General features: G+C 46.2%; 1 protein-coding gene across 1 annotated transcript in view; it reads right to left on the bottom strand.

Moving 5' to 3' along the window:
* Positions 1–23464, bottom strand: part of CACNA1E (calcium voltage-gated channel subunit alpha1 E) — a 428883-nt gene that overhangs the window by 237827 nt on the left and 167592 nt on the right. Inside the window, exons 5-6 of the mRNA XM_079761136.1 lie at positions 2969–3074; positions 2338–2477 (exon numbers count right to left, since the gene is read on the bottom strand). Of these exons, the coding sequence (XP_079617262.1) occupies positions 2338–2477; positions 2969–3074 (246 nt within the window). The remainder of the gene's footprint in view (positions 1–2337; positions 2478–2968; positions 3075–23464) is intronic.

Genomic DNA, 23464 nt, shown 5'->3' with positions numbered 1-23464 from the left:
TTCTCTATAATAGAAGTGTCAGAGATGAAAGAAAATTAGTAAGATGTATATGAAAATCTTCCTCCTGTCAGAGTCTGGGGCACACCGCAGGATCCAGAGTCAAGTCCCTGCCCTCCACGAGTACCTCAAAATTGCGCGAGACCCAGACCCAGCCGGCCCCACCCCCGTCAAGCCCCTCCAGGCAGGGGTCGCAGCCTCAGGGCCCCCATCAAGCCCTGCCGGGTGTGGGAGGGGCATAGCCTCAGGTCCCCCGTCAAGACCTGCTGGACAGGAGGCACAGCCTCAGGTCTCCTGACCCATTGCCGGGCAGGGGGCACAGCCTCAGGTCCTCCAGTGCACCCTCAGGTCCCCCGGCCCAGCGCTGGAGCGGGGGGCATGGCCTGAGGTCCTCCAGCTCGGCACCAAGGCAGGGGACACAGCCTCAGGTCCCCTGGCCTGAGGCGGAGGGCACGGCCTGACAACCCCCATCAAGCCCTGCCAGGCAGGGGTTTACCCTGAGGTCAACCGTCACCCTGCCTGCACTTGTGGATGCAGCCATCCTGTGACGGTGTGAGGGTTAATTTTCATATTATATATGATGCTCTTACTATATTGAGAAAGGCAGCAAAGTCCAGACGATCTCACTTGTATGTGGAATTGAAAAAAACAATCAAACTTAGAGTACCAGAGAAAAGAATGGAGGTTAGCAGGGGCTGGAGCGTGGGAAAGAGGGAGCTACCGATCAAAGGGTGCAAACTGTCATCTATAGATGAGTACATTCTGGAGACCTACTGAACAGCATGGTGACATAGTTAATAATAATGAATTTTATACTTGAGATTTTCCAAGAGAGAGATATCAAGTGTTCTCACCCCACACACACACACACAAAAGGTAACGAGGGAAGGCGATGGATATGTTAATTAGTTTGATTGTGGTAATCATTTCACAATGCATTAGTATATCAAAACATCACATGGTACATCTTAACTATATACAATTTTTGTCTGTCAATCATATCCCAACAAAGCTGGAAAAACTAAATAATAAAACATCACCCAGGTACGCTGCATTTTCTATGACCATGGACTTCTGAAAGTCTATGTATAAAGTGAATCTCTATACACCAACGCATCTTAAATGCAGTAAAATTTTCTTTTAGAAAAATAACCTTCAGAAAATCCTTTTGTAAGGCAACAGGTGTTTTCCTAACATAAATAATCATCTCTATCTATTTATCTGTCCCCTGTATTGAGCTGGCTGCTTACGGGCTTCCATTTGTAAATTCCAGTCCATTGCACCTTCAACCTGATCATTCTATCGCAATTGGTATGAAGGTTAAAAATAGAAGTATTATGTCTATTCCAGGGGGAAATGGATACATGCAAATATTTCCAAGCTCTTACTCCTCTCAGACTTTGCCCACCCCCACACCCCTGGTTATTCCCTGGAAGAAATTTCTCCTCTGCTCCCCTCCCCTTTGGGTTTATCATAATGGAGGCTCATATTTCTCCCCTCCCCGCTTCTACTCCATTTTCTTCTTTCCCTCACAGGTGTGAACTACCGTCTGCTAGACCCTGGATAAGAGGACTTCTATGCTCCCCCAAGGACAGGGCTTGCACCTCCCCTGCAGGCACCAAGAACCACCTGACACAAAGACCAACAGGAAACCATAGAAGCCAAATGAGGCACACCCCTCACCCCCCAACCCAAGCCCATCACATAAGCTGCCAACGGGGTTGGATTGGCCCCAGTGCAGGCATGCTCTATTCATTTCCCACAGGAAAGATAATCTGTCAGATACTTAAATAAATGTGCCGCCCATGACTCTGGGTCAGCTGCAATGTGGCATTGCTGTATTAATTTCCAAAGGAATGATTTATCAAACATGAGTGGGACTCAATGTTATGCCGCCTCATGTTGAAAAATCTGCAAATCATAAAAAAACTGTTCTCAGAACATGCGTCTCAATGATCAGTTCTGAAGATATGGTTGGGGTCTTCCCCAAACTCTGAAAGAAGACTGCATCGGATGCATCTTTTGGCGCATCGTTTGGGGGCGCCAGACTAAGACCAGCCGGGACATGTGCTCAGCACTAGCCCAGCACAGGCGGGAAGTCAGAAGCAGCAGCAGCCCAACCTTGGCTCCATGGCCCCCCGCAGACTGCCACCTGCACCTCCGCAGAGGACACGCACTCCCCTGCAGGCGGTCGTCGGTGGTCCAGCCCCATGGGAGAATGTTATCCTCCAACTTCTTCCTCTGCACTTCCTGTCCCACCCACCCCCACCCCGGGTTCGCTGCATCAGCCACTTCAGGACACCACAGCCCCCAACACAAAGAAGAGACCAGAGGACTCACCCGCTGAGAACCACGATGAAGTCCATGACATTCCAGCCGTTGCGGAGGTATGAGCCCTTGTGGAAGATGAACCCCAGGGCCACGACCTTGATCCCAGCTTCAAAGCAAAAGATGCCAATGAAATAGGGTTCCGTCTTCTCCTGTGGGATGAGGAGCAGAGGTGCCGGTCAGCGGAGGGCTGTGCTTCGAGAGGAGAGGGAGGCAGGCGAAGGCACGCCCTGGCCTGCGCTCTGCTCTGACCTCTTTTCTCTCCTATGGGACCCCTGCACAGGTGGGAAGCGAGGGGGCTGGAGGACACGGGCTGTGAGCGTCCTGAGTCCTCTCCCCTTGACCGGCCTTGCTCACGTCACTTCACAAGTCCCTTAGGAAGGGAGGGAAGGGAATGGACCCCGTCCCTGCCCTTTCTTCTTGTCTGGCCGCCGTGGGGTGTGCACACGGCGTCTGCAATGCCCTCAGAACTTGCTGGGAGCAGGAGTCTGAAAGGTCAGTCATTTTGCCCTAATGCATCCCAATGGGGTTCCTCCTAGCCATGGAGGTCAGAGAGGAGGGAAAGGGCCAGGAGATGGAGCCAAGGAGAAGGGGACCGGAGAAGAGGAGGGGGAGAGAGAGGCGAGAGGAGGCAGGCACATACCAGTCTACGGGACATCGGGGTCTTGTCATCCTCAGGAAGATGCTGCTCCAGGGCCAGGACGATGCAGTTGGCAATGATGGTGGCCAGGATCATGTACTCAAACGGCGTGGGAAGGAGGAGTTAAGGAACAGATTCACCAAAGAGAGAGCGACGCAGCCTCCTAGACGGCTGTGCACGTAAACACACAAACCTGATCAACCCCCGCGGTATCTGTGCCGTCTGCGTGCTCTACTCTAGCACACAGGACGGCGGATGGTCCTTAGCCCAGGAAACTAGAACCGTTTCTGATTGGGTGCTGAACACAAAGCATCTTCTCCAAGAAGGAAAAAAAAAAAAAGTGGAGCCAATAAAATAATATAGTTGGACATAAGGTACTCTCCAGTTCCTTAGTGAATTCTAGGACACATCTGGGAATTAACTATAGAGCTGAAAACGGAAGGAAAGAGGGAGGAAGAGTCGCTGACGCCATGCAGACCCCTTTTCTTGCCGCTCTGCAAACCGCTGGCCTGTCTGGTGCCTCAGCCAGGACACAGCTGTGGCTGCTGCTGCCTGCGGGAGTCCCAATGGACCCTCTAGGACCTCTGTGCGCCTGAGTAGAAGACCTCTGGGAAGAGGAACAGCTCCCTCCATGTGAGCTCTCTTCTGTGTTAATAGCCAATGAAGAAGCATATGTAGAGGGGCCAGGAGAAGCTTGCTTTGCCCCCGCCTTATTCTCCCCACAGAAAACAGTCAGATCCCGAGTCTGAATCCAGGACAGCAAAGCCGGGGCCTCGAGGAACACAACGACCAATGAATGGATAATGCATTCGGACTTTTTGCCCTGCTGCATTTTTCTGAAGACAGGTGAGGGGCCTCCCTGGGCTTTTTAGAAAAAGCAGCTTTATGAGTCTGGTGCCAGCATCCCGACTCCCGCAGAAAGGTTGTGCCACAAGCCCAAGGGGAGGCGGAGCGGAGACTGTTAGGAAAGCGAGAGCGAGGGATCACCGGCTCCGAGGGGAGTCACTCTGCATGCTGGATTTTATTCTTTAACTATTGTTGTGACAAACACAAGCCAGCTGTTGCCACTGGTCTTGCAGAGCAACCTATGCTCTGGCGGATTCTGGAATCCGGGGCGGGAGAGGAGTCGTTGATCTGACAAAGTGGAGGGAAGGGAAGGGACTGCTCTCCTTGTCCCCTGACAGTCCAGGGTGGCTATGTAAGGTGTAGGGCCCAGAGCCCTTTCTGGGGAGCCAGAAGGAGGGCCAATCCTAACATGATGCCTCCCCGTCCCTGCCATGACCTTGTTGCCGGTGAACGTCAACGGCAATGAGCACTCGGGGTGTTGACAAAATGTGCGGCTCAGCTGGCTGCTCACCATGGCTGGCGGCTGGCGAGGCCCCATGCAAACTCGGAAAGCTGCTCCACACGAGCAAGGAGCCCAGGCCAGGGGCTGGGAAATGGGACTGGGAGCATGCACGGTCTCACTCAAGCTGCAGAGGTCACGGGCTCTCGCTGGTCTGACTGAAGTCCCCTGAAAACCTTAAAGTGATAACCAGAGACGTAAACGTAAATGAGCTCTTAGTTGCTGACCTGCAGGCAAGACGGGTCCTGGCACCTGCCCACCTCCAAGGCCTCCACCCAGCAGTGCCCGCCTGGACTGCTGCGGCTCCTCTGCGGCCTCCACTCCTCGCTCCCACTCACACACCTGCATTTTCCTAGTCAGATGAGACGAGTGTACAGCTCCCTGCTAGCCGCAAGCCCAAGTGCAGATGCATGAGGCTGGGCAGGGAACACGGGGCTAGACTCAGGAAGGTGTGGCATCACCACTGAAGGTGCTCAGGGCGCTCAGGGCAGGAGGACGGCTCTGGGCCCCGCTGCTCCGGAGCCAGGCGCCCTGGGATTGGCCAGGTGTCTGGATGGCTGCTCCAGAGCCAGGCGCCCTGGGACTGGCCAGGTGTCTGGATGGCTGAGAATTCAAGAGGTCTCTATGAATGGCGCTACCTAAGGCCCGAGGCTAGAATCTAAGGGGGAGAGTTTGGTAATTCAGAGTTTCTGACGAGACCTCATTTCCGTGTCCCTTCCCCATTCCCACAATCCTCTCTCTATGGTCTGACATCTAAAGACCCATTCAGAGCAGCGATTCTTTGGCTAACAATTTTGAAAACTGTCCAAATACACATACCCTTGAGAGGGACGTCCCTTTAGGCCTCATAGATCATGTACGGCTCAGGAAAAATTCATGTCTGGGGCAATTAAAAGGTGAGATTCTGATGCAGAAGGAAAGGTCAGACTCTAGGAGTGGCATGTGTCTGTGGATTAGACGAAAGAAAGGACGGCGAAGGAGAAATCTTAGGTGAGGACAGCAGGACAGGACATCAGGTTCTGGCTGCCCCACCCCTCTCCCTGACAGCCCTCCCTCCATCCTCCTGTCCACTCCTCTTTCTGAAAAAAGCACAGAGAGTGGACACTTGGTGCTTTTGCTTCCTCCTACAATGGCTTTTCTCCTTCTCTCTGGTCATATGTCAAGATCGAACTGAAATGTTACCTTATCTGTGAAGGTTTCTCTCTCTGCCCATAGCTCCTTGATTGTGCAATTTTATTATTTCTCCTCATATTTATCTCCCCCCCAAAAACAACAACAACAACAACTATCTCTTGAAAGCAGGGACAGTGTTTTGGTCATCTCTCCATTGTCAGTGCTTCCAGGACTCCTGGTACACAGCAGGAGCTCACTCAATGTTAAAGGCAGACGGAAATGAATGCGAGCAGCAAACTCCATTGAGGAGCCATCACAGGTCAGGGCTGCAGTCGCTCGTGGCTCAGGCCAGGGTTTCCTGCTCACCCCCACCCCTGGCACTGACTCAGAGGCACCACTCCCCTTCCTCCTCAAGCCCGACAGAACCTCTACTACATTTCCAAAGGGAAGAGCCTGGACTCCAATAATGGCCCACAGGTCAAGTGAATGCTCCTCACAGGCTGGATAAAGGTCTGACTTGGGGAGATCAAAGGAAGCTCCACGTTGCCAAGGCCTCCAAGAACCGGCCCTTCCTGGGACAGGTGGAGGGAAATCTGTCTGGGACCCTGACTCCTTCTGCCCAGGAGTTCAGTGATTCCCGTTCCATTCTGTGCCTGACACTGAACACATTTTGGACAATATCTCTCCCCAGTGTCCACACTGATTGTGGTTTGAAATCTTGAACAAACGGAGCTAACAAAGCAATGAGGTGCGGAAGCCTTAGGACAGGGGCTGTGCCTGCCTTATTCACCTCTGTGCCACTGGGGACCAGCACACAGGGGGCACTCGGCAACAGCACAAGAAAACCAGAGCCTGAGGTGTGTTCACAAAAGGTACCTACCCTGCACGTTCTCCACACTTTCCCCCATTTGAACTTTTTGTACTGTACCCTGTGTATACACATTAGGAATTCACAAAAAGAAACCAGCATGCACAGAAAATCCCTTTAATGCAATATCCTAATATATAAAAAGCCATGGGCCGTCACAACTGAAACAACTGGACGGATGATGGAACAGCAGGCTGCATGAGGCGACAAGGCCAGCAGGGGGGTTAGTGAGGGACCACCAAATGACTGAACAGCAGGCTGCATGGAGCAACCAGGTCGGCAGGAGGGTTAATGAGGGATGACCAAACAACTGAACAGCAGGCTACATGGGGTGACCAGGCCAGCAGGAGGGTTAGTGAGTGACGACCAAACAACTGAATAGCAGGCTGCGTGGGGCAACCAGGCCGGCGGGGGGATGGGGGAGAGTTAGAGGCAACCAGGCTGGCAAGGGGGGGGGGGGGGAACAGTTGGGAGCGACCAGGCCGGCAGAGGGGGGCAGTTGGGGGTGACCAGGCCAGCAGGGGGGGGACAGTTGAGGGTGACCAGGTCGGCATGGGGGGCAGTTAGGGGCAATGAGGCCAGCAGGCTGAGGTGGTTAGGGGTGATAAGACTGGCAGGGGGGGCAGTTAAGGGCTATCAGGCAGGCAGGCAGGTGAGCAGTTAGGAGCCAGCGGTCCTGGATTGTGAGAGGGATATCCTACTGCCAGTTATGATGGGGTCTAAACCGGCAGTCGGACATCTTTCTGATTATAAAATCAATTAGAGTGATATGTATTCTGAAAAAGAAAATAATGAACACAAAAACCCACCCCACCCTAAGGGTCATGGAAATCAGTACAGGATTCCTCAGGGGATCAAACACAGCAGAACAAAGGGACCAGACCAATGAGGAAATGGCCACAAAAGTGCTTTGAAACTTGCAAAAATACCTCCTCTCCCTTATCTGTCTCTGTCTGCTGCTCCCGCCTCATTTCATAAACTTTCCTGGCAACCTCCCCCAACACCCCTTCACTCCTCTCTCCCCCTGAGCCTGCTAATGAGGACCTGTGTTGCTCCAACTTTCTTTCCTGTCTAGCAGCTCTAAGACAATCATTAGGGAAATGATAAAAATAGGTTCACTTATTGATTTATCTCCTTTACCCAAAGCTCCTTCCTCCCAATGGTTGACTTGTTTCCTTAGCAACACAGCTAATTTGAGCAGCCCTACTTGGCCTGCACACCTGCCATTTGTTCATTTCCTCCATGAAGCACAGAAAATGGGGAGGGGGTAGGGCTGCCCCTCAGACTACAGTGGTGGTGGTGGTCCTGCTCGTCAAGAGAGCTGAGCCCTCCCTCTGCCTGGCCCAGCAGAGCCTTCCTATCCCCACCTCAGGGACAGGACTGGGAAGAACTTAGCCTCAAGCAGCAAACCTGGGTGCCCCAGGGGGAACATGCAGCCCTAAACCCCCTGGGTCCCCTGTGCTCCCAGCTGCCAGCTCTCAGAGACTGTGGCATCAGAACAGCAGGAGACTGAAAGTGCTCAGAGGGGCTGAGGGCCACCAGGGAGGGCAGGCAGACAGAACACGGTGCTCTCTCCCGGACTCCAGGCCTAATGGAGATGGCACTTTTGTGGGGAGCAGCCTGGGGCCACTCAGGCATTGCCTGCGAACTCCTGGGGAGTCTAGAGTAGCCCACAGTCTCAGGGGAAGCATGCCTCACCTCCTGTACCCACATCTGCCCCTCCAAAGATGTCTGTCTCCTTCCACTCCCCTTCCATCCCAGCCCCCTGCGTCTGGATGTCTAATGCTAAGAGCCTAAGAGTCTCAGAAGGCGGCCCAGGTGTTTTTGTGCATATCTTTCCGCCCTTCCCTCACCTGCACATAAATATCATTCTAACAAGTGGGGTGTTGACTCGAAGACTGTTACAGGGAAGGGCCCTGTCTAGTGTGCTACTCCCACGAGCACGCCTCCTAAGAGAACATCTTAAATATGAACGGTAGTGAAAGGCAGCCATCCAAGGCTGGCATGTTCTCCTGTGAGAAGACTCGGCACTTCCCCGAGGCCTGCCATGCAGTGGGGAGAGTGAAGGTTGGCAATGGAACACCGGAGCCAGGGTTCTCACTGCCAAAGCTGCCCAACATGGTCCTCAGGTCAGGGAAAGCCCCCCGGCCACTCCCACAGAACCAAACAAGAAATGCAAACCGATCAGATGATGAAAGCTTTTTGAAAACTGTAAGATGCTACACAAATCCGACTAAATCAATCTTTAAGCGTCTACTATGGCTGCAAGCTTTGGGGGGACGCATCTGTGCGTGGTCACGGCCTCCGAGCGGCCTGGCTGGCTGCAGCCGGGGCGGATGCTGAAGAGGCCCACCGCAATGAGGGATTTAAAAGAAAATGATGGTAATGGGCCTCCGGGAAGAGTGCAAAGACATTTGGCCCAGAACCTCCCGAGACTATGGAAAGCACATCCAAACACCAGTCCCGGAGGAGGATTTATGAAGCTGATGGCTCTGATGCAATTTCTCCTGGTGATTAGAAGGGGCATTAATCACACCAAGGCCAGGGCTAAGCACAGGAGGGTTGAGCCACCACAGAAGTCCGGCTCCAGCTCCTGCGGACCCTGATGGAAGCGCAGTGAGATCATGCTGGTGAGATCATACTTCCCTCGCGTGGGCTACGAGAACCACACATTTGTCCTGGAAGGACCGACCCGGCCGGCAGCATCGAAGAGACAGGACCTTGTGCCTAAAACGCAGACACAGCACGAGCCACCACCAGCATTTCCAGCGTGTGTCTGCTCCCTCCTGGTCATCCTCGCCATCCTTAGAGGCTGGTGTGCCTGGCCTGTCCACACAGGCCCTGAGTGAGGTCCTCAACCCTCCACAGACTGCAAAGAAAGTTAAAGCCAGTCCTGTTCAAACGGGCCTGGGCCAGCTGTCCTTCCTGAAGGCAGGCTGTGTCACTCTGCTCCAGCTCCCACTATGAAGCAGGAGTGAGTATGTGATTCCAACAGGGTCTCTCCTCAAGCCTTCTCTACCCCGGCCCGCCCAGGTGAGACACCAGGTTAAGGTAAGCAGAGGTCCAAGGAGCCTCGGCCCAGAGGCTAATGTACGTCCAGATGGGCTCCTTCTGGACTTCCTTGCACTCACGCCTGTGACTGACCTAGCAGGACATTGAGGCCCCAAGGAGACTGACCCAGAAGAGAACCTGCATTCCTTGAGGTTCTGAGGGGCCACCGATGAATTTTTCAATCATCCGAACTTATCAATGTGTGGCCACCCTCATATCTGGAGCAAGTCACACCCTTGACTCCATTTCCATGTCTTTTCTCAGTCCTTCATTTCAGGTTTCCAGTCTCTGTCCTGGGCTGATGGACAAAGGGTGATTGTCACCGAACAGCAAGGGCGAAACCCCTGTGACAATCATCAGTACACAACTCTGGCCCCGCACCTGGAAATCCACACTGCATTCCCCGCCATGCCCACCCCGGAAAAATGAGGTGCAAGCCCTGCCGACTTGCTGTTGACCCATTTCATGATCATCACTTTCCTTATTGCAATTTTTGTCACCACCCAACGTCGCCTTAAAAAAAAACCAAAAAACAAGATCAGACTGAAAAGCAAAAACCCTTTTCTTTTTTTAAAAAAAGAAAACAAAACAAAAATGTATCATGTGACTTCCAGCCTTAACATCAGTTTTTTAACTTTGGTTTCCATGGTGGTGGGATGCAACCTGCCATCACCATGACAACAGCTGCCTCTGTTCAAATTCACCATCTGACAGGCAGTCCTGAACAAACACACACTCACATCTCTCCTCTCTTTCTTTCTCTCTGTAGCTGTCAAGAAGATGGTAATGCCATTACACCTACTCCTAAAGACTTAAAGCCTAATGAATGAAAGACAAAGGAGAGCAATGATGAGAACACAGCAAAGAGGCAGAGGCCCAAGGGCTTTCTGTTGGCCAGCACCGTCCACTGCTCTTAGGGAGGTCAGTGGATTCAGTCAGTCAAAACAAAAGATCATGAGCATTATTACTCTGAATATTGACGTAAAGCTGCATTTAAACTTTCATTGTTTTTAGACCAAAGAATTCCCATCTGACTCCCATGTCCCTGCCCTCTGTATAAAGCGACTGAAATTCACATTATTGCTACTTTGCTTAACCAATACTGAGGTCAATTCCAGACTCATCCAATCCCAACTGCAAAGGCAGGGTGGGCAGTGGCGGCTCTAAGGCCTGAAGACAGTACTCGCTTGTCTCATCTTCTGCCCCAGTCACCGTCAGTCAGATGAATCTTAACAAATTCCCTTTTTACGTGTCTGACTGAATCCTGGACTCAAAACACTGTCATACAATGCAGGGTTTCAGTGAGCAGGAGACAGATGATTGAACCGTGCAGAAAAGGGAAGAAAGCAAAGGGGAATATCAAAGGCCTCTGGAAGGAAACAAAACAGCGGTGGGAAAATTACCTGTTTTAGAAACCACACCGTGCTTTGATGACACTCTGAGGAGTTGGAGCCCATCAAGAGTTCTGGCAGGAACGCGGGAAAGAAGAGTGTGGGCTGCAATCAGCAACCACACCCAGGACTACACCCTAGTTCCTACCGACACTCACTTCGTGGGGCGTCAGACTATACAGAGAAAATGAAAAGCCTTTGGTGAGAGAGTCCACAGGCCGTCTAGAGAATTTTGTTTTCCTTTGAAAACCTGCAATGTACCCCAGTGTTCAAGGATACCCACTGAGCCCCCAAGTCACATGAGAAAACACAGAAGGCACGAAGGATGCTCAGCTTGGAAAGGGAAGACTCGAGAGGGCCCTCATAGGTGTTTGCAAATATCTACAGGACTAGCTTGTAATAGGGGGTCAGATGTTGCCTAAGTTATTCCGGAGGGTAGGACTCAGATCAAAGGGTGGAATACCCACCCAGAGGCAGACTGGGGCAATGCACAGAAGTCTCACTATTCCACAGGTGAATGGACTATGTGTTTTGTTAAGTAGTAAACTAAGTGTTATACTAACAAGTGTTTACTGAAGAGACAAAAGCCCTGATGTGTAGCATTTGGCGGTTTCTGGAGTGTAAATGGTTCTCCATGGCCAATTTGAAGCTTACCACCTTGACATCAATGTGCATGGAATTGGGAAGAGACACACACGATGGATTACCCAAGAGCTGGGATGAGCCAGTTCCAGAACACCACTTACTGTAAGTTCTGTGTCTCTTGGAGCCCTTTAAGGATACTGAGGAAGAAATTCCTATATCTGATAGCAGTTGAGCTGGATCAACCTTCATATGCATATGGGTTAACAAATGGATAGGAAGCAAGGCCCGTGAGTCTTCAGTCACTTGCTCAAGGGCCTCTGGGTTAGCATGGCTCACTCTGGCTCTGTCTCTTAGCCTCAAGTTGTCCCCTTAGCTAGACCTGAGTTCATAAAGTCTGCAGCATCACCCTTATCACAGAAGGCTGGTACCTGTGCAGCTGGGTGTATGCCAGAAGCAGCCATAAGTGAATGATTTGCTGGTGCCATGAAACGTAAGAATTAACCACCCCATTCTCTCAGGCTGAATTCGTGAATACCTGGGGGCTCCTGCTATTTCACCATAGCCTACAAGGGAAGTGGGACGAATCAGCCAGGACACGTGATGAAAGCATAGCCAAAGAAGCAAATCAGATAAAAAGCTCACACCTCAATCAGTGGATCTCAGGCTTGGCTGCACAGCCAACTGAATAGACTGTCCTTACCCCCGTTGCATGTTCTTGCCGCCTTAATCAAATATTAATTGACCATAAAGGCATGGGCTTATTTCTGGGCTCTCTATTCTGTTCCACTGATCAATATGTCTGTTTTTATGCCAATACTATGCTGTCTTGATTACTATGGCCTTGTAGTATAGGTTGATATCAGGTAGCGTGATTCCTCCAACTTTGTTCTTCTTTCTCAAGATTGCTGCGGCTATGCACGCTCTTACTTGGTTCTACATACTAATAAGTATTGGGAATATTTGTTTTTTGATAGGAATTGCACTGAATCTATAGATTGCATTGGGTAGTATGGACACTTTAATGATGTCAATTCTTTCTCTCCCAGAACACAAGATATGCTTTGTATTCTCCTCTATTTCTTTCTTCAGTATCCTATAATTTTCTGAATATAGGCCCTTTACCTTCTTGGTTAAATTTATTCCTAGGTTTAATTTATGCAATTGTAAATAGGACTGTTTTCTCAGTTTCTCTTTTTGACAGTTCATTACTGGTGTATAAAAATGCCACCCATTTCTAAATATTAGTTTTGTATCCTGCTACTTTACTGAATTCATTTATTAATTTTGCTAGGTTTTTGGTGGAATCTTTAGAGTTCTCATATTGTACAGGATCACGTCGCCTGCATATAATGACAGTTTTACTCCTTCCTTTCCAATTTGGATGCCTTTTATTTCTTATCATCTGATTTCTGTGGCCAGACTGTCAGTATTTTGTTGAATAAGAGTGGTGACAGTGGACATCCCTGTTTTCTTCCAGATCTTAAGGGAAACACTTGCCGGTTTTGCCCATTGAGTTGGCTGTGGGTTTGTCATATATGGCCTTTATTATGTTGAAGTATGTTCCCTCTATTCCCACTTTGCTGAGAGTTTCTATCATAAATGGGTGCTGGATTTTTATCACATGCTTTTCCTTCATCTATTGATATGAACATGTGATTTTATCCTTTATTTTGTTTATGTGGTGTACCATGTTTATTGATTTGCAAATACTGTTTTAAACTTTCATCCCCAGAATAAATTCCACTTGATAATGGTGTATTCTCTCTTTAATGTATTGCTGGATCTGGTTTCCTAATATTTTGCTGAGGATTTTAGCATCTATGTTCATCAGGGTTATCAACCTATAATTTTCTTTTCTTGTAATGTCTTTACCCGTTTTTGAAATTAGGATAATGTTGGCCTTATAAAATGAGCATGGGAGTCTTCCTTCCTCTTGCATTTTTTAGAATAGTCTGAGGAAAATAGGTGTCATTTTTTTTTTCTTTGAATGTTTGGTAGAATTCAACTGTGAAGCCATCTGGTCCAGGACTTTTGTTTGTTGGGAGTTTTTTAATTACTGCTTTGATTTCATTAGTTGTAATCTGTCTATTCAAATTTTCTGATTCTTCTTGATTCAGTTTTGAAAGATTGTATTTTTCTAGGAATTTATCCATTTCATCCAGATTGTCCAATTTGTAGGCATACAGTTTTTCGTACTATTTTCTTACAGTCCTTTGTATTTCTTTGGTGTCAGTTGTTACTTCTCCTCTTTCATTTCTGATTTTATTTATTTGGATCCTCTCTCTTTTTTTCTTGATGAGTCTGATTAAAGTTTGTCAATCTTGCTTATCTTTTCAAAGAACCAGCTCTTGGTTTCATTGATGTTTTGTACTGTTTTTTCAGACTTCATTTTGTTTACTTCTTCTCTGATCTTTATTTCCTTTCTTCTACTTATTATGGGCTTTGTTTGTTGTTCTTTTTCTAGTTCCTTTAAAGTGTAAAGTGAAATTGTTTATTTGAGATTTTTCTTGTTTCTGGAAATAGGCCTGCATTGCTATGAATTTCCCTCTTAGTACTCCTTTTGCTTTGTCCCATAGATTTTTTTGGTTGTTGTGTTCTCATTTTCACTTGTTTTAAGGTATCTCTTGATTTCTTCCTTGATCTCATTGTTAACCAGGTCAGTGTTTAGTAACATGTTATTTAGCTTCCATATCTTCGTGTGTTCTTCAGTTTTTTTGCGTGTGATTGATTTCTAGGTTCATACCAATATGGCCAAAGAAGATGTTTGATATTATTTCAGGTTTTTTTAATTTATTGAGACTTGTTTTGTGTCCTAATAAGTGGTATATCCTAGAAAATGTTCCATGGGAACTTGGAAAAAATGTATATCCTGCTGTTTTGGGGTGACAGTCCTACTTTTTCTTAGGTCTTTTGTTATTAATCATGATCCCTATATCCAACCTCCTATGTCCCAACCCAAGAGAAACACCAAAAATATATACTTGCTAACTAATAAAAGGATGAGAAATCCCCAGACAAGGAGGAAGGGCTAGAAGAAAGGTGATTGTGCAGAGAAAGGGTAATGAGGAAAGAAAAGAGGAAATGTGATCAAAAGTAGCCCTGGACTTAGAATCAGGAGCCTGGGTTCCAGCCTCTGCTTTGTACTGAAAGACCTGTGGTCAGTCATTTAACCTCTCTGGCCCTCAGCTTTCTTACAGATAATTGAGGGTTTAATTAGAGTTTCTCTTAGGTCCCTATAACTCTAATATTCTATTATTCTGTGTTGCTGATAGGTAACATGATGGAAAGGAAAATCAGGGAAAAATAAGGAGCACCCATTATTATAATTGAGAGAAACCATTTTGGGTGAAGTTACTAATGAGGACATGCAACAATAACATTCAAAATTGAAATCCTGCCACACCTAGGAATACCTTTAAAATATATAAGTCAATGGCGATATTACTAAATTTTCAAGAACAGGAGCTCCATGGCAAGATGTTTCCAACATCTCTAAGAGATGGTTAATGATAGCTTAGAATCCTCAGAATGGTAGCCTGGAGGTGAACATAAGGCTGCTTTTCCATAAACCTATTGCAAGCCTTTTCTATACGCTCTATTTGGATACTAAAGTTTTTTTCTGCAGCCACCTGTGCCCTCAACACCTATTTCCTTAACAAGCTGCAAAAGCAGAAGCATTCAGGAAGGTGCAAATTCAAGAAAAAGTCATTAAATTGCCTCCTCCACACCACACTATGGGTGCCCTGCAAAAGAGGACTGATTAAGAAAATATTCACAAATTTTAATAAAAATCAAGGTGCTTTGCTGAGTGACAAAGGAAGTGTGACAGTGGAGCTTTTGGTGAAGCGAAGACAACACAGCAAAGGGCCCCAATTCTAACTCAAGCTCACATTCCAATGACACCCAGCAAAATGTCTCAGACCCATTTCATGATGACTCTGATGATGGGTAAGAGATCTCTGCTCTTCTCCCGTCTATCGATACTTTACTCCTCCATGGGTTTAGTCTCATAGGCAGTCCTACAGATGCAGGCAGGCAGTTCACAGTGTCATCCTAAAAAGGGAACAGCACCTGCTAGTCTTCTGGCCTGATCTGAGGCAGTGCTGTACAAAGAATGGGAAGAGACCAGCCAATGGAATCTGTCAGACCACATCTACCAGTGGCCTTGGGCTAACCAGCAATAAAATGAGAACACAGGACTGGGTTAAATGCTCCATGTCTCAAAAGCACACTGTAGAGTGTCAGCCAAACAACAGGCATTCATTAAGTCCTTTCCAGGGATACATACTGAGGAATGGATAACTCTCCAGGCCACCATAACCCTAAAAAATATTGGTAAAATATTATGGCAAAAATACATGAAGGTAAGAGAGAGATGAGAAGCCTCATCATTGTGCAGGGTTGTTCTGAACCCAGCCTCTTTCACAGTGGAAATGTGGGGAGCTGTTAGACCAGTGGTTCTCAACCTTCCTAATGCCGCGACCCTTTACTACAGTTCCTCTCATGTTGTGGTGACCCCCAACCATAAAATTATTTTCGTTGCTACTTCATAACTGTAATTTTGCTACTGTTAATGAATCGTAATGTAAATACCTGTGTTTTCCGATGGTCTTAGGCGACTCTGCTAGCGGTACTCAACCTGTGGGTCGCGACCCACAGGTTGAGAACCGCTGCTGTAGAGCCTAAGGCCATCGCAAAACACAGGTATTTACATTACGATTCATTAACAGTAGCAAAATTACAGTTATGAAGTAGCAACGAAAATAATTTTATGGTTGGGGGTCACCACAACATGAGGAACTGTATTAAAGGGTCGCGGCATTAGAAAGGTTGAGAACCACTGTGTTAGGCAGTTCTCATTTCCCCAAATCTTTTCCCTTCGTTTTGCTCTTTGAGCCTGTCTACTGATGTTTGCGACAGAAATGAGCTCAGTCTTTCTGAGCCTGTACATTCAAGGTGGGCATTTGTCTGTTACTCCCTAGTCATCACCAGGGAAAGAAGCTCCATAGAACTTTGTGGGAGGAAGGGCAGATGGTGATCTCAAAAATAAATAAACACATACATACACAACCATCTATGAGGAGGGAGCATTATCTTGCCAAAATGCCCAAATCCTCTGAGTTTCATAGGCCCATGTTCCCCAGAACTGCCCCTTCCTCATGTTACCACCCACCCCACCTCCAGACAAGCCCACACCCTTCAACTGCTCCTCAGATTAACAGGCCAGAACACATGCGTCCTTGAGCATCCATATGGCTGTTATTTCATAAACACAAAATCCCATGCAAATACAATCTGAAGTTGGCAGAAAGAAGAGGCAGCTTCTTTCTTTCTTTTTTTCTTTTCTTTTCTTTTTTTTTTTTTTTTTTTTTGAGGTCCACTAATTTCTTTTGGGTCTTCTGCCTGGTCTCCAGAAACCAAGGGGCACACCCTAGAACTCTACTCACATCCACACCACTCTCCAGTTTCCTCAGGTAAAATGTCTTCTAGTGTCCTGGTCAGATGACCTTCAACAAGTTTATTAGGCAAGTGTCCAAGGTCTCTAAGACATGGAGAGTTGATACCTCCCTCTCACATCCCTCCAATCTTTTCAGAATCTTCCTCCGTAGTTCACAGAGTCCAACCCATGGCAGGGACACTAAATACCCACCAACCTGCACAGACAGGGAGTAGTCAGCTAGGAGGCTGGCAACCCCTGAGCAGAAAACTGCCCAGAGGCCAAGGTGGGACTCCAGGGGGGATCCTTTTATAAAATGCCACCAAACAAGCCATCTGAAACTCCTGGTTACCACTTACGCACCAACAAAAACAAAATTGAGTGAGCTTGTTTCAGGTTGATGGTTTTGAATATCTGATCCATTTTTATCAAAAGGTTGCTGGAAAAATTCTGTACCATTCTTGTGCCTGAAGATATTTTTCCTAGGTTATAAATCCAGTGTGTCCTTAGGGATGATACTGGTATAAAATCAGCAGTAGAAACATACACAGAAGGACAGGTTCTTATGTAGATGTTTAAAAACTTATCTTACAAAATGTAAGCCCGGTAACTTTGAGAAGAGACAGAAAGACTCGTGGGAAGACCCCCTAGCTACAGTGGTTGAGAGCTGGGGTTCTGACCCAGGCCTCCAGCTCTGACTCACTGAGTAAACGGGCCAATTTGTTAACCTATCCAGGCCTTAATCTCCCAACTGTGAGATAGAGAAAAACAGAATGCTTTTCTCTGTAGGAATAAATGCAATAGCACATGCAGAGCAGTAATCTGGCACCTCGTAACTAATAAATGTTAGATCTCTACGATCTTTGTGAACATCAACATTAGCACTAATATCTAACATGTTCATGAAGGGCTTTCATACACATCAGCTGAGGCTACCTCAAACATTCTTGGGAAATGATCTCACCAAGGTCACACCTGAAGCCTCTGAGGCTCAGAGAGGTTACAAAACCAACGTGAGGTCACATAAACAGTATCTGGCAGTGTTGAAAAGTGACAAGACTCAGGAGAAAGTAGATGGTATTGTTAGAAGGAGAAAACTTAGCTGCACGGGTTTAACGTTGACTCATCCAGAACTAACCAGATACTAACAGCTAAGATTTATTCACAGCTTACTTCGTGCCAGACATTGTTCTACCATTTTACATGTGTTATCTCATCTGATCCTCACAAAAATCCTAGGAGAAACACCCTATTTCCATTTTGTCTGAGGAGTCGGAGGCACAGCAAGGTTAAGAAGCTCCCCTAGGCACACAGCTAGGAAGTGGTGGAGATGGTACCAAAATCTGAATCCAAGGGCCATGTTTTTAACCATGATGCTCTCATGCTCCCAAAGCTGGGATGGTAAACCCTAAACGCTAGGGCAAGGCCTTTATCCACTGGGCCCAGGGCTAGATGACGTCTAATATCCATTAAACTCCTGAGATTCCAGGGTTGGACACTTCTATTCTCATGTAAAGAGATAAAAGATTGTCTCAATGAATCTCTGGAAATGATACCTACAGTGGACTTTGGAGAAAGCAAGTTGCTACATTCCAGCCTAAAATAGACATGAAATAGTCATAAAAGTGTGTATTGATTTCAGCAAAGCATGTGACAAGGCTATCTCCCACAGAATTCTTACAGACAAAATAGAGAAATGTCAGCCACTAAAGCCCAGTTCAGAACATTTGAGAAAGGCTGAACAGTCGACGAACACTGATCAATGCACTGAGGAGGAGCAGAAGAAAGGCCCCTAATTCTAACCATATTTTTATCAATTATTTGAATGAGAGCATAAAGCACATGCTGTCTGCTGATGGCACAGAGCTCAGGGCGGAGAGCTCACTCATTAAACAGCAGCAGGTCTACAGTCCATGTGTAACGGAAATCACTTGAACTTTGGACTCAGACCACCTCGGGCAAATGCCTTAATCTTCTTCAGCCTCAGTTTTCACATCATTAAAATGGGGATAACAATGATCTCATTAGACTGTCTTGTTAAAATGCAGAGTCTGAAGTTTGGTGGACACTCAATGAATGTTAGTTCCCTGTCCCCACTCGAAAAAGATTTCTACAGGATGGATTGTTGGACCAAAAGCAAGAAGATTAAATGTATTTGAAATAAACAAAGAGTCCTGAATTTAGATTCAAAAGTTAAATTGAATGAGAACAGTGAGGAAAAACTAACTCTGTCATCAATTCATATTAAAAGATCCAGGGTTTTTAGCTGACTACAACCTCATCTAGTCAGAAATAGAATGCTATTCCTTAAAAAAAAAAAACACAAAAAAAAAAAAACACAAAAAAAACCTGAACTAAACTAAAAAAATTATCTGAATTTGAACAAATACATTAAATGCCAATGTTCATTGTTGTTCTATGTTCTGGTAATAAACGATTAGATAATGCCCTCTCCCTTGCAAGAATTTTAAACCAATATTAAAGCTGCATGGTAAGTGTTAGAATAAAGTAATAAACCAGGTGCCATAGGGGAGCCCAGAGGAGAGAGGTGACTTACTCTGCTGAGAGACATCAAGGAAGGCTTCCTGGATGAAATAATCTCTGAGTTTTAAAGCCCAGAAGACAGGGTGAGAGAAGACATTCCAGCAGAGGAAGCAGCAAGTGCACAGGCACAGAGGTCTGGGAGAGGGTGGTGCCTTCAGGCATTGGTGCCCCTGAGACGGCTGGAGAGAAGGTGAATATGGTGGCTGAGGCAGGCTGTGGCTGGAGAGAAGGTGATGATGGTGGCTGACGCAGGCTGTGGCTGGAGAGAAGGTGATGATGGTGGCTGAGGCAGGCTGTGGCTGGATTGAAGGTGAATATGGTGGCTGAGGCAGGCTGTGGCTGGAGAGAAGGTGATTATGGTGGCTGAGGCAGGCTGTGGCTGGAGAGAAGGCGATGATAGTAGCTGAGGCAGGCTGTGGCTGGATTGAAGGTGAATATGGTGGCTGAGGCAGGCTGTGGCTGGAGAGAAGGTGATTATGGTGGCTGAGGCAGGCTGTGGCTGGATTGAAGGTGAATATGGTGGCTGAGGCAGGCTGTGGCTGGATTGAAGGTGAATATGGTGGCTGAGGCAGGCTGTGGCTGGATTGAAGGTGATGATGGTGGCTGAGGCAGGCTGTGGCTGGATTGAAGGTGAATATGGTGGCTGAGGCAGGCTGTGCCAAGTGCAGAGTGGATCCTGAGGAGCCCTGCAGCCCAGGCTGGGAAACCATGCCCAGTTCCCAAGCAAACAAATGACAGAACCCAGACAGGAACTTTGGCTTTCTGACTCATTAGCTAGCCTCGCTACCTCTGTTGTCCTGTACGATAGCCACTAGCCATGTGTGGCTATTTAAATAATTTAAAATGAAATAAAACTTAAACTTTAGTATCCAGCCACAATAGCCATATATCAAGTGTTCAAGAGCCACATGTGGCTGGTGGCTACCTCACTGAACAGCACAGATAAAAGCATCATATCCATCATCACAGAAGCCTCTAGCCAACAGCAGTGCTCAGTGCCATAAGACGATTAAGTGAACAAAAAGCAGGTTCGGTCTGTATTGCTTTATGGGACAGAAAGAGGAAAAAACAAGCAGGTAGAAACTACGTGGAGAATAGTTCAACTTCCTATACCTGAAGTATTTTAGTAATAGAAGGGCACCCTGTCCCTGGAAGCTGGCTGGCCATCTCTCAGGGTGATGAGGGAAGAGTTCCTGCATTGAGTTCATGCTCATTGGCTAGAAGGCTTGTGTTACATCATGACCCTCTGCGGACACACTAGCGCAAACATGTCTCTGTGGAGTTCCTGCCGTACTGGTACCTAAAGGGTATGATGATATTGGGGTAGGAGTCACTATTCCTGTCATCCCAATATACCAGAATGTGGGGATTTTCTAGCATAGTCAGAATTTTTAAACTGTAATCCATGGGCCACACCCCCCAAAAATGAATGCAAAATTGTATGCGTTATTTTTTTCAGGAAAGGGGAGTCCATAGCATTGATCAGATTTCTATAGGATTTGTGCTCCTAATACAGAAAACAAATAAACACTGTACTGGAGAGACCTAGTAATTTCTGTTCCCCAAAAAGATTCATCTAGATGTCATCTAGACAGCCACTCAGGTCGTTCCCAACTCTCAAATTCCATTGTCTAACCCAACTAAAGACCATCACCCTGCAACTGAACAGTTTCAAGTCAACACATCCCCTGACTCTGATCAAGGAGAAAGGAGATGGGGGTATCAATGAGCATGGAAACAGCCCAAGGCACCAAAGGTGGATAATTCAGTCAAGCTCAGGAAGGATGTCAACCTCTAGCTGAGATGCCTATTGGAAGCTCTCAGAAATTTTGGTGGTTCATTTTCAACGTCAGCTTACAGAAACACTGCACACCCAATTAGATGCAATACAGCTTAGCAGCTGGAGAGCCTACCCAGCAAATCCACGCCCTACTGAGCTATCCATCCACTTAAAAATAATGGCTTTGTTCCAGCCACCACCTGGCGATACGACAACTGTACCAGGATTCATCTCCAAGTCCTACAGTATTACTAGAGTTGAAGAAAGGATGATGTCTACAACCAGGCAGAGATTCCTGTTATCTAGTGTAGCTAGAGAAGAATGCTTGGGTTAATTTAACAACAACAAAAAAAGTGCTAAAGAGCTACTTTACATAATCAATATGGATTATAATTTGCAAAAGCTGTGAATACAATAAAGTGCATACACCGCTCAAACAATGTTGAACATAATGCAGTGAATGCTTTATTGGCAGTATTCAGAAAGCACTAGGCATTTTGTGGTGCCTGGGGGCCAGCGGTACACATCTCATTTGTTATTATACTACAGATCTCTGGGTGCCGAATAATAAAGAGTTCTGTGTAACAAATTGCCAGATAGCAACAAACACTGTGTACTTTTTGCACAGCTTGTGTTGGGTAACACAGAACCTGGAATGATCCTTAGCAAGACTGTGAAGTAGGAAAAGCTTGTCTCCAGATTCCCATGAAATAACCCTGCAATCCTCTTACCAGCCAGGTAGTGTCCTCACTGCTTTCTAGCCATCTCCTCTCCCCCCACTAGGGCCACACCTGGTCCTACAGGTCCAGGTCAGTGCAACACTAGACACATAATAGGTAAAAGGAAGGAAATAATAAATATTAGAGAGAAAATAAAAGACAAAGAGACTTTTAAAAAAAGTACAAAAGATCAATGAAAACAAGAGCTGGTTCTTTGAAAAGATAAATGAGATTGACAAACCATTAACCAGATTCATCAAGAAAAAAAAGAGAGAGGACCCAAATAAATAAAATCAGAAATGAAAAAGGACAAATAACAACTGACACCAAAGAAATACAAAAGATTGGAAGAAAATATTATGAACAACTATACGCCAAAAAATTAAACAACCTGGGAGAAATGGATAAATTCCTAGAAACATACAATCTTCCAAAACTGAATCGAAGAATCAGAAAATCCAAAGGACAGATTACAACTAATAAAATCAAAGCAGTAATAATAAAAGTTTTAAAAATAAAATTCCCAGCAAACAAAAGTCCAGACCAGATGGCTTCACCGGTGAATTTTACCAAACATTCAAGAAGAACTGATACCTATTCTTCTCAAACTATTCCAAAAAATTCAAGAGGAAGGCAGACTCCCAAGCTCATTTCACCAGGTCTGCATTATCCTAAGTCGAAAACCAGATAGAGACACTACAAAGAAAGAAAATCATAGGCCAATATCCCTCATGAATATAAATGCGGAATCCTCAACAAAATATTAGCAAACTGGATCCAGCAATACATTAAAAAGATCACACACAATGATCAAGTGGGATTTATCCCGGATGTGCAAGATTGGCACAATATTTGTGAATCAATAAACGTGATACTCCACATAAACAAAATAAGGTAGAAAAAAACCACATGATCATATCAATAGATGCAGAAAAAGCATTTGATAAAATCCAGCACCCATTTATGATAAAAACTCTCAGCAAAGTAGGAATAGAGAGAGCATACCTCAACATAATAAGGGTCATGTATGACAAACCCATAGCCAATATCATGCAATGGGATAAAGACAGTTTATTCAATAAATGGTGTTGGGAATATTGGACAGATACATGGGGAAAAAAGGAAACCTTTTAGACCACCCCTTTACACCGTACACAAGAATAAATTCAAAATGGATTAAAGACTTAAAAGTAAGTGGTGAAACCATAAAAATCCTAGAAGAAAACATAGGCAGTAAAATCTCAGACATTTCTTGTAGCAATATTTTTTTCTGATATATCTCCTCAGGCAAGGGAAACAACAGAAAAAATAAACAAATTCGGCTACATCACACTAAAAAGGTCTTGCACAGCCAAGGAAACCACGGACAACTCACTGAATGGAAGAACATATTCGCCAATGATACATCTGATGAGGAGTTAATATCCAAATTTATAGAGAACTTATACAACTCAACACAAAGAAAACAAACAATCCGATTTAAAAATGGGCAAAGGACCTGAATAGACACTTCTCCAAAGAAGACATACAGATGGTTAATAGACATATGAAAAGATGCTCAGTGTCACTAATCATCAGAGATGCAAAGTAAAACCACAATGAGATATCACCTCAAGCCTGTCAGGATGGCTATTATCAATAATGTAACAAGCATCAAGTGCTGATG

This window comes from Cnephaeus nilssonii, assembly GCF_951640355.1.
Source record: "Cnephaeus nilssonii genome assembly, chromosome: 21".
Taxonomy (NCBI): Eukaryota; Metazoa; Chordata; class Mammalia; order Chiroptera; family Vespertilionidae; genus Cnephaeus; species Cnephaeus nilssonii.
Note: the sequence above shows the minus strand (reverse complement) of the source record. Positions and strands in the feature narration are given on the sequence as shown.